This window comes from Balaenoptera acutorostrata, chromosome 10 (genome assembly GCF_949987535.1).
Source record: "Balaenoptera acutorostrata chromosome 10, mBalAcu1.1, whole genome shotgun sequence".
NCBI lineage: Eukaryota > Metazoa > Chordata > Mammalia > Artiodactyla > Balaenopteridae > Balaenoptera > Balaenoptera acutorostrata.
In genome coordinates, this window is record NC_080073.1 from 52,942,258 (window position 1) to 52,954,308 (window position 12,051).

Below are 12,051 nucleotides of genomic sequence, written 5' to 3' on the forward strand. Positions count from 1 at the left end.
GGTTCTCCATAGTGGCCATTACCAATTTACATTCCCACCAAACAGTATAGGAGGGTTCCCTTTTCTCCATGCCCTCTCCTGCACTTATCCTTTGTAGACTTTTTCATGGTTGGCCATTCTGACTGGTGGGAGGTGATACCTCATTGTATTTTTGATTTGCGTTTCTCTAATTAGCAATGTTGAGCATCTTTTTGTGTGGTTTTCCTTTTTTAAACAGAGTAAAATTTACCTCTTGAAATTGGCTTCTTGAAAGTCTGCCCTGTTTTGAATTATTTTTTTCTTTTCTTTTTTTAAAAATATTTATTTATTTATTTATTTGGCTGTGCCGGGTCTTAGTTGTGGCACGTGTGATCTTTGTTGCCGGTGCGGGATCTTTAGTTGCAGTATGTGGGATTTTTTTTAGTTTCAGGATGCAGAATCTTTTAGTTATGGCATGCAAACTCTTAGTTGTGGCATGTGGGGTCTAGTTCACTGACCAGGGCCCGAACTCTGGTCCCCTGCATTGGGAGCTTGGAGTCTTAGCCACTGGACCACAAGGGATGTCCCTTGAATTGTTTTTTGATGAACTACCCCAGGACATTTCTTGAGGGCAGGTGTCATATACAGCCCCTCAGGCCTTGTGAAGATGGAAGTGCCCGTAAGTAGAGGTTTTAAAGTTGTTGTTATGGGAAATAGCCACAAGGTGGCAGGATTTCTTCATGCCCAGGTCTGGTTACTCAGGCAACCAGAGCCTTAGCGAAAGTGGTGTTCCTGGGTTGTCAGAGTGGAATGTGCCAGAACAAAGGCCCAAGGACTTGTGTCTCATTACTTCTTCCCCTTTACTTTTCACCTTTCCCCTGACAAACCCCAACCCCTAGAAAACTGCTATGCTGAGGGTGCTTTCATCTGGAGGTGGGGCGATTCTAAGGAAGGAAGCTGGAGGTGGGAGGCCCACCACCAGGAGACGTGGAGACCAGGTGACTTTTCAAAACTCTTCCAGCCCAGAGGGTCCACCCTTCTTTGCATGCACTGGGCTTGGTTTAGCTGTAAGAGGGCCCGCCTGAATCTGGAGATTGTGGTCCCATCCAGAGGGGACCAGGCACTAGAGGGCCAAGGGGGGCTCATTTGACGGCACATCCTTCCTAACTCGCTGAATCCCAGGATAGTCCAGCCTTGGGACCCAAGCTTGCTCAGGCTCCAGGGATGGGACACCAGCTTGGGTCACCAAGGCCTGAGGGGAATATAGTAGGCGTTTCTTTTTTTTTCTGTTTAATTTAAATTTAATTTTTATTTTATATTGGAGTATTGTTGATTCACAGTGTTGTGTAAGTCTCAAGTCTCAGTGACTTGATTCAGTTATACATAGACATATATCTATTCTTTTCCCATATAGGTTATTACAGTGTGTTGAGTAGAGTTCCCTGTGTTATCCAGTAGGCCCTTGTTGATTATTTTATATATATTAGTGTGTCTGTGTTAATCCCAATCTCCTAATTTATCCCTCCCCCCAACCTTTCCCCTTTGGCAACCATAAGTTGGTTTTCTTTGTCTGTGAGTCTGTTCCTGTTTTATAAATAAGTTCATTTGTATCAATTTTTAGATTCTACCTATAAATGATATGATATGATGTTTGTCTTTCTCTGACTTACTTCCCTGTTTTCTGATAGAAGTGAAAATGATTTCTCTGCTAGACTTAATCACAAAGGCAATAATTTGTGATTATTATAAATTAGCCATTTAGCTAATGGCTAAACATTAGCCAGTTTCGGATCTAACCTAGTCATCTTATTCCAGCTTTTTTTCATACGTAGACACACAGACATATACATACCACAATCTTTCATATCATTCTCTGAACCATTTTTGCATTCTTTTGATTGCTAGTGAGTTAAATAAGTCTTTGAAGGATGCTGACATACTTGGAGGACCGTCATGTTTTTCACTTTTTGAAGTTTATACTTTGATCCTGACAAGAGTTAATTCCTCCTGTGTTCCTTGTCTCTGTCAATCTATGTTACATGGCTTGAAAGTTTAGCACCTGTTCCAGTTCCTCCCTTTTTCTTCAAACAAATCAATCTCCAAACCGCACTGGTTTTCCCTCCCACAGGGTCTTTTCAAGCCATCCCTTCTGCTCTCTTTCCATGACCACTGTCTGAATTTGAGCCTCTCTTTCCTGCTTCCAGAACTTCTACAACAGCCCCTACCTGGCTCTTTGTAACCAGCCCAGTCTACACAAGGCTGCTAGAAAAATATCCTCAAGCAAAAGCTCTGGTCATTTCACTTCCCTACTTCGGTGGCTCCTCATTGTTCAACAGTAAAGGAAAGCCCTAGTTCCTTAGCCTGATTTCTAGGGCCCTCCAAAATCTGACCCTCAGTTTATCCTCCTTGACAACCCTTTGTCCTTCCTCGCTCTGTTCTCTGTGCAGTCTCTTTGCTTTCCATCCCCTTGCCCCTCTGCCTACAGTGCCCTCTGTCCTCTTTCTGCATGTCCAAAGCTCAGTATTCTTTAACCCCCAGCCTGAAGCTCTACCAGGCTGATCCTTTTAGCTGAAAATCATTTCCCTCTACTCTGAATTCCCAAAATATTTACTTTGTATCTCTTTTATGGCACATACACTTTGTTTTGTGAGGTGGTTTGTTATGTATGTTTCTGTGGCCTCACTGTAGGACAGTGTCTGTGGTCCAAATTTGCATCCACATTACTGCCTAACTGTGCTAACATAGATAAGAGAGCCATGAAGTTTTTTCAGTAGGAGCTGCTGAAAACTTAAAATTTCAACTGAAAAAGTAGCACCAGATTATTTTTTTAATGTTGAAAATCTCCTCAAATTATATTTTCCCAAACTATCTCTTTTTGTGAATGTTTTCTTTCCTTCATTTAAAAAATATTAACTATATGAAAGGAGAAAACTGAATACTCTCCAAAACTTAAATGAATCTTCCTTTCTTCTATTTAGTGTATCTTTTCTCCATAAATAAGATTTCTCATTTCAATGTAGCAAGTCCCAGCATTTAACTATACAGTGTTGTTTATTCATTAATGAAGCGAAAGTTTTCTGTGTGGTTGCCCCCATCCAAAGGACTCCCTAGTACAGCCATCCTATGGTGTCCAGGGGGGGACTGGTTCCAGGACCCTCCCTGGATACCAAGATCCTCAGATGCTCTAGTCCTTTATATAAAAACATGTATTTGTATGTAACATATGCACATCCTCCCATACATTTTAAATCATCTCCAGGTTACTTATAATACCTAATAAAATGTAAATGCTGTGTGAGTAGTTGCTGACATACAGCAAACTCAAGTTTTGCTTTATGGAACTTTCTGGAATTAAAAAAAATATTTTCTATCTGTGGTTGGTTGAGTCTGCAGATGCAGAACCCATGGATACAGAGGGCCAACTATACAAGTGTTTGTTCATGAAGACCTAAAATCTTCAGTTGGTCTTTTAACTTATTAAGAAACTATAAGCGATGCACATTTTTTTTAAACTGGCAGGGATATTAGTGTCTAAATGCTAGGCACCCCCAAATCAATCAGAGCAAAGGAGGTTCTGGCACGTCTGCTGTCTCCTACCTAATAGCTTTCACTCCCATCATGTTATGAAACAGTGTTCTTCCTCCACATGTGGATGGATTTCTCACCGCTGGTATCTGGAGAGCTTCTTACAAAATTATATTCCCAAGACCCACCCAAATCCAGACACTTTGGGGCTGGATCTCCAAGAAGCTTTATTTTTAACTTCCGAGATGATTCTTCGGCACCCTGAAGTTTGTGAATCACAGGTTACATTCTATCCTAAGTTCAAAGAGAAGCGGAGAACCTTTTTAGACTTGCCCAAGTGCACCATAACCTTTTTAGACTTGCCCAAGTGCACCATAAACAAACCAAGAGCGTTGAGAGTCCTCCATTTTTTCTCCTCTCTCTAAGTGTCCTTCTTCTTTGTAACTTTCCCTTAATATTTTATTTTGAAAATATCCAAACACAGAAGTTGAAATAATTGTGCAGTGGACACCCATGTACTACACCATTAACATGTTATCACAGTTGCTTTATCACAAATCTCTCCTTTCATCCATCTCTCTATTCATTAACTCATCTTTTTTTTTTCATGAATTTCAAAGTAAATTTCAGACACAGGTAGTGTCTAATTTGGGATGATGGTGACTTGGAGAATAACAAGGCAGTGAATTCTTGTAGCCCTTGTGAAAGCACAGTGGCTTTATTGGCCAGGATTGGTGGCTGCTTGACCTCAGCAAGAGGTTAAGAATGTGTTTAATCAAAGACAGAAGGATACTTTTGGCTGACAGTAGATTATCTCCCTGCCCCCCACCCCCACCCCCTCCAGCAGAGTAGTATCTATTTGTCTCTATTCATTTGAATCAGAGCTTTTGTTTTGTTACTGGGAGAAGAAAGGGAGGTTTGGGGCTGTGGAGAACAGAAGATAAATGTGGAAGCAGAGGGCAGCAGTAACCCCTCCCTTTAACACGGTTTCAAGGCCCTAATGGAGAGATGGGTTACAGGCTGAGGTTGCTGGCTTAGTGGTTAGCAGCAAGGCCATGAGTCAGACTGCCTAGGCCTACATTCTACTTGTCCCTGGGTGTTTGACCTTGGATGTGATACTCAGCCTCTTGGTCTTGTTTCTGAACCAAACTTGGGTCCTCTTGCCCAGCGTGCAGCAAAGCTAGTTTACTGACACTGGGTTGTAGTGAAGGAAAGTACTGCATTTATCGGAGGGCCCAGCAAGGAGAATGGACAGCTCGTGCTCAAAAGACCCGAGCTCCTCGGTGGTTTTCAGGGGAGGGTCTTAAAGGCAACATTTGGGGTGAGAGTTGCAGAGGGCATGACTTTCTTCTGATTGGTTGGTGTTGAGGTAACAGGGTGGTGTTTCAGGAATATTAATCACCAAGCTTCTGGTTCCAACCAGTCTGGGGTCTATCTGCTTGTGGTCAGCATGTAGACACCATCCTCCACCAGTGTGGGGGTCTTAGTTCCTGCAGAACAACTCAAAGATCTGTGGTCAGATTATGTGTATATATCCCCTGAGGAAGAACTAGGACTCTGTTTAATCCCTGAGCTATCATTTATTGACTGCTTTTCTTTTGTTTCTGCATTCCTCACTTCCATAATTAGTAATTGCTTGAATCTGCTCTTGGGAACTCAGGGAAGGCCTAGGAGACTAAAGCCTTTTTTAAAAAACAAGAACTGGGGGACATGGAGGGGCTTTTGTACCTGGGAGGACTGGGTTCCAGCCTCAGTTTTCTCATCTGTAAAATGAAAGTAACGACAGTACCTACAATATATTGTTGTGGAGGAAATATGTGTGCCTAGCATGTAACTTGATCAACTTCAGTTGCTAAAATATAATTACCTTCCTTGATGAGTATCTTTAAATTCACACAAAATTAACATATAGGGCTGTAGCAGCTGGTGAACAAAAAAGAGACAAGTAAATGAAACAATTTTGATAATTAAGTCTAGAAGGAATTCAGAGAGAAGCAGGAGGGAGAAATCCTGAAAGTCCTTCAAGACAACCCATAGCACTTAAAATGAAATCCAATTTTTTCCCTTGCTCTGCAAGGCCCCTACATTATCTGGCCTCTGCCTACATCTCCAACTTCACCGCCTCTCTTTCTCCCTTATTTAACCTAGCCACACCAGCCGTTTCATAACGAGCCGAGGTCATTGGATCCTCACGGCATTTGCACCTGCTGTTCCCTTTCCTTGAGTCTCTCCGCAGATCTTTACAGGAAGTTAGAGAAGAGGTAAGGCCTCGCGGCAGGGGCGGGGCTCTGGAGGAGGCGGGGCAGGGGCGGAGTCGGCCGGAAGTGGGGCGGAGGCCCAGGAAGTGAAGGCCCTGGTAGCGGAGTCGGCGAAGTCGGCGACGCCAGTTGCGGTCTTGCGTTCCCGGATCGTGGGCGATGGAGAACGGAGCGGTCTACAGATCCACCACCGAGGCGCACCCGGGCCCCTCCAGAGGCGCCCGGAGCGGCCTCGTCTCCTACTTCACCCTGCGCCGGCTCAAGCGGACCCGGCTAATCCTCAAACTCCTTCAGCTGGTGAGTCCGCGGCCGGGGCGGGCGAGAGGAGACAGTCGAGCGGCTCTCAAGTGGCAGTTAAGAAGCGGCCGTTTCCACATCTCCAGTTCCTTCCCTCTCCACCTGGGGAGGGGCCGTTCCCCTCGGGGCTCCCCCTTCCCGCCGGCGCCCCCTCATCCCGGGTCCCTCCCCGCTGGGTCCCCGACGGCGACCTAGGACCACCGAGCGTGTTTGGCGAGCGCAGGAAATGCGTCAGAGACCGAAGTCAGCCGCTTAGACTTTCTCTCCTCCTGTGTGGGACTTCGGCTCTTCTCCCAGCTGTAACTCTGCGTTATCTCCCGAAGTGCCTGTATTTAGACTATGAAACGCTTTTTGTTTATCTTTCTCTGGTTCTTGCGGGTTTCCTGGTGCGAGCCCAAGGAGGCAGTTTAATTTGTTGGACAAAGTCTTCCGATACTACGCAAGGCATAGAGATGTGTGTGTCCAATAAATTGTCTCCCAAAAGTTTTATATTGACTGGAAAAGAATTACTTCTGAATGAGCAATATGTGTGTACCAAATACGAAGTCAAAAGGACAGCTTTTTGTGTGTGTTGTGTGCAGGCAGCAGAGCGAGGGCATTCTTTTTCAGTGTCGCTGAGTTTCAGTTTACTTTGGGCATTGGTTAAGGACCTTAAACCTACTACTGAAAATATCAAAACATCTTTGAGATTTAAATTTTAATTCAGACTACACACATATTAAGCTCCTATGTTCTGTTTTAACCAATGATAGGTAACATTTTCTGCAGGAGGAAAACTCAGACTGTTTAGAGTGTTTATGGGTTGGGTTGGTTTTTTGAACCAACCAAGTGAAAATAGCCAGTTAGTTTCCTTGGAAAAATCTTAAGTTCTTAGAAATCAGGTAACCAGAACTTATATTCTTAGAACTCAGATGACCTACTTTTATTGGATAGAAAAATAGTAGTCAGAAAACAAACAGTACTTTTTAGCCACCAAAATGATCACTTCTGAGAATAATTGGGGAGTCACTTGGAAGCAAATGACACTGTGGCCTGTGGAACCCAAGGGTCTGGCTCTATCTTCTTTTAATTCCATACTGGCAACCTTTCTGTTCTTACCAGGTGTCATCAGCTCCCTCCTGCCATTGTTCCTTTGCATGGGCAGTTCCTTCTACCCAGAAGGGCTTCCTTCTTCTCTTCCTCTTGTCAGCTCTCACTTGGCTTTTAGATATCAGCTATGTTTCTCTGCCTTAGAGATAAAATGTTTCTACATAAGTAGTACAACTCTTTAGAACAGAAGAGGGTTAATATTCATCTGAAGCATTCTTGCTGCTCAAAAGACATCATAAATTCTGGTCTGTTGCCCATTAAATCTCTTTTTAGTTGCCTTTATTTTCCCTTTCTAATCAGAACTGGCAAATCTAAAGTAAAATTTCCCAGTACCTTGTTTATAGTTTAGTAAACTGTAGTTCTATGTCTTCAACATGGAATACAGCCAGAAGTTTGGATAGACTTTTTACTTGGACGTGGTGAGGAGAGGAAGATGAGTTTGCCTTTCGAGGGTTGTTAGACTATTCCTGCTTGTTCTCCATCATCCATTGGAGAAAGAGCGAGAGAATAAAAACTGCCACTGCACAGCTTGCGGGATCTTAGTTTCCTGACTCGGGATTGAACCTGTGCCCTCCGCAGTGAAAGCTCGGAGTCCTAACCATTGGACCGCCAGGGAATTCCCTCTGTTTATGGGGAACTTGTAATGTTACAAGAACACTTTCTCTAATATAGATTTAAAAAAATATTTCTTCGTTATTGCCTTTCATTTTGATGGTTTTCTTTTTGTTCCTGCTTTGTCTGTTTTAATGTCTTACCTCTTCACAACAGTATATTATAGGAGTTACCCAGAAAGTCCCAAGGAAGTTATATATGGAATAAATGAAAACTGTCATCCAGCCAGGGGCAACAGGCAGAGTCTTCTTTGCCTTAACTCAAACTCTGCTTTAAGTTGTTTTACTTTAGGTAACTTATTTTTTAATTAAATAGAATTGGAAAGCTCCAAGAAGGAAACAACCGTAGTGGAGAAACCCATAACCAAAAGAGGAGGTACTTTAATAAGAGACCTGCAAGCCCTATGACATTTTATTCAAAATATAGTGCATTTCTGTGTTTGGGTAAATTATTCTAGACCCATAAATCTTATCAGATTCTCAAAGACCCCAAAAGGGAAATGAATCTTATTCTAAAACTTAAAAAACACTGTGTACTTAGGAAATTATTAGAGTCCTACCTAGGAAGTTGCATTGGATTTCCTCTGAGGTTCTTTCCACTCTTAAGATTTTTAGAAATCTCTGAGGCTCTGTGGGATGTGCTTGCTGATACAGAGCTGAACACCAAAGGGTAGATAGAGAACGGAGCCTGCAAACAGAAGGGGAGGTTAGAGAGAAAAGACAATAACCAGCTCTTGAGTTAACATACTCTGGGAGTTACATGGCTCTGTCTACCATTCAGATGTGACCTTAATTTTGTCAGAGGCTTGTCCATCCACCCTTCCAGAGCTGAAGGAGAAATAGAGATTCAGCTGAGAATTTACCATAAGGAGTCATTGCAGGTCTAAATTTATGCAGTCACTTTATTAGTTTATTCTATCCTTAGATTGGTCCTTATGCCCGTATTTTATTTTGTGACGTTTTTGTTGCTACTGTTATTTTTGAGGGAGTTTGTTTTTGTTTGAAGGGAGAACAGACCTTTGGCAACCTAATTCCTTGCTAGTAAACTGGTGCAGTGATCTAAGTATGTGTGATACTCTCTCTGCCACAAGCCGACATTGTGTTTATGGTACCAATTGAATGTCCTGAAGGCTGCATAGTACTATGATTATAATGACTTTTTTTTTTTTTTTTTTGGCCGTGTTGGGTCTTTGTTGCTGAGCGCGGGCTTTCTCTAGTTGCGGCAAGTGGGGGCTTCTCATTGCGGTGGCTTCTCTTGTTGCAGAGCACGGGCTCTAGGCACGCGGGCTTCAGTGGTTGGGGCATGCTGGCTTAGTAGTTGCAGCAGGCGGGCCCTAGAGTGTGCGGGCTTCAGTAGTTGTGGCACATGGGCTCAGTAGCTGTGGCTTGCGGGCTCTAGAGCGCAGGCTCAGAAGTTGCAGTGCATGGGCTTAGTTGCTTAGCAGCATGTGGGGTCTTCCTGGACCAGGGATCGAACCTGTGTCCCCTGTATTGGCAGGTGGATTCTTAACCACTGCGCCGCCAAGGAAGTCCCCATAATGGCTCTTCAGGCAAGCAGTTTGATTTAGAATTCACCAGTCATTTAAATTTATTAAATTATAAATATTGTTACTCTGTAAGTGCCAAGAAACAGATCACTTAGAAGCAGTTTGTATTATGTTGGTGCTCTTTTCATGATTTAAATGTGAAAACTGATAGGCACTAAATTGAAATGCTCTGTTTTTACCTTGAAGATCTGTAATGTCAGCAAATTATATCTTTGAACCTTTGGGAGAATAAATGTTTGCCGAAGGCAAGAGAGGCTTACCTGATTTCAGGCTGACTGATATGTTTACTTGAACCTTATGTATCACTACAAGGTTTTTAGTAGCAAATTCAGAAATTCACAGACTAATATAATTGTGTAGATGGAGCCTTATAATCAATAGCAAACGTTAAAAAGTTCTTTTTATGAGAAGTTTTTTGGTGGTAGACTGCTAAATGATGGAGAATTAGTATGTAGTATGATGACTGTTAATTTTAGGGAAGACTGAAGTTTCAGAAAAGGTAGTGAAACTGAAATAGAGACACAGGGTAGTCATTATCTGAATGTTTAAGTCACCAGAACTGTAAGACCATCTTTAGTCACTAAGACTTCCCAAATGTGTTGACCCTAGCACGTTGGTTTTAATGTATGATTTAACAGCAAAAGGGGAAATGCAGAAAACTATAGTTGTAACTTCAAAAACCCAACTTACAGGGAAAACCTACACAAACATACATAGTCATAAAATGAACTTAATAAGCAGTGCTTTATTGGGGGGAAACAAGTACAGAGTGGGAGTTAGGAGACCCGGGTTCTTGTCTGTGCCTGGCTAACTTGGGATATAGTCTGTCAGAGATTAAGTCAATCAACTGTAAGCATGAGGCTGGGAGACTGTGCTCTCCAAGGGCTCTGCCAACTCTAACAGCTTGATAATTCCCTTAATTATGTTTGGGTAAAATTTCATGTCATTAGAAGGAGCCGCATTGGGTGTACGTACTGTTGTTAGGTGCTTAGCCTGATATTCAGTAAGCAATCTTTAGTACATGCCTTCATGCCATTGAGAGCAAAACTGTTTACCAGAAAGTAATCAGTGAGCCTCTAAATTTATGGGTTGCATTCAACATTATTTCCTTACGCAATTCAGTGACTTTATCTCTTTTCCAATCTTTAACCACTTTGGTATTTAATGCTGGTGACCACACATTTCTCAAACTTCTTCCCGTAACTTTCACATCTTTTTTCTTTTTTTTTTTTTTAAATTGTATTTATTTATTTTTTGGCTGTGTTGGGTCTTCGTTTCTGTGCGAGGGCTTTCTCTAGTTGCAGCAAGCGGGGGCCACTCTTCATCGCGGTGCGCGGGCCTCTCACTCTCGCGGCCTTTCTTGTTGCGGAGCACAGGCTCCAGACGCGCAGGCTCAGTAATTGTGGCTCACGGGCCTAGTTGCTCCGCGGCATGTGGGATCTTCCCAGACCAGGGCTCGAACCCGTGTCCCCTGCATTGGCAGGCAGACTCTCAACCACTGCGCCACCAGGGAAGCCCCCATCTTTTTTCTTTTTTAATACAAAAAAGTGTCTGCTTACAAATATAAACATAAATATATATGATTACTTACATATATATGATTAATAAAATAAGCCACACTTCAGCCCTCACACCACTCACACACTCTGCAGCATCACTGTTAGATTTACAATTTGGAGGAGTGTGTTTACTTACCTTCTTTTTTTTGGCCGCACCGTGCAGCCCCCTACATTGGGAGCGCGGAGCCCCAACCATTGGACCACCAGGGAAGTCCTTTTTAAAAATTTTTTATTTATGTGTTTGTTTGTTTATTTATTTATGGCTGCATTGGGTCTTTGTTGCTGCGCGCGGACTTTCTCTAGTTGTGGCGAGCAGGGGCTACTCTTCGTTGTGGTGCGCAGGCTTCTCATTGTGGAGCACGGGCTCTAGGTGCACAGGCTTCAGTAGTTGTGGCTCGGGGGCTCTAGGTCGCAGGCTCAGTAGTTGTGGCACACGGGCTTAGTTGCTCCGTGGCATGTGGGATCTTCCCAGACCAGGGATCGAATCCGTGTTCCCTGCATCGGCAGGTGGATTCTTAACTACTGTGCCACCAGTGAAGTCCCGCAAGTCCTTGCTTTTTAAGGAGTTTAGGAAAGAAGTGTTAAACTTCCTGTGACTTGCTTGTCTGGTGCAAGTTGCCCTGTTCCCTCCTCCCCTTGAACTGTTGATGTTCCTTCAGGCCTCACCCGGTCCTCCGCTCCTCCTCTCTGCTAACCAACTAAATCAGACAGGCAGTGCCTGCATCTAGAAGTCCATACTCCCTGGCGTGATAATCACTGTCACTCAACTCCTTAACCATTTTCCTCATCACTTCCCATCCAGTTAGGTTGGTTGCCTTATTATCCCTTTTGGGCTACTGTGCAAATCCTTGCTGGCATGAATCTGTTCCTTTTGTGCTGCACCTGGAATGCCCTCTGCCTATCCTGATCCTGTGTGTCTCTTGGCCCTGATTTGAGTCTTGCTTTTCCACTCATCTTTCTCCAGCTATTATTAGTGCAGGTGGATCTGAACATTCTCCTGAGATTTCCTGAATTTATGTATAACAAATGCTCAATTATGAGATATAAAATTACTGTTTTTTTATTTTTTCTTATACATTAATCTTGTTGCTCTGTTATTACATGTTCCTATATATATTACAATGTTGGATACATGATACTCAACACACTGTATTTTTAAAAACATTTTTTCTTTTCAGCATCTTTATTGGAGTATAGTTGCTTTACA

At 43.0% G+C, this 12,051-nt stretch overlaps 1 protein-coding gene across 1 annotated transcript in view; it reads left to right on the plus strand.

The window, feature by feature from the left end:
* The first annotated feature begins 5,808 nt into the window (after nt 1-5,808).
* CMTM6 (CKLF like MARVEL transmembrane domain containing 6) overlaps nt 5,809-12,051 on the plus strand; it is a 39,090-nt gene continuing 32,847 nt past the window's right edge. Inside the window, exon 1 of the mRNA XM_007191529.2 lies at nt 5,809-6,038. Within this exon, the coding sequence (XP_007191591.1) occupies nt 5,901-6,038 (138 nt within the window). The 5' untranslated portion in view covers nt 5,809-5,900. The remainder of the gene's footprint in view (nt 6,039-12,051) is intronic.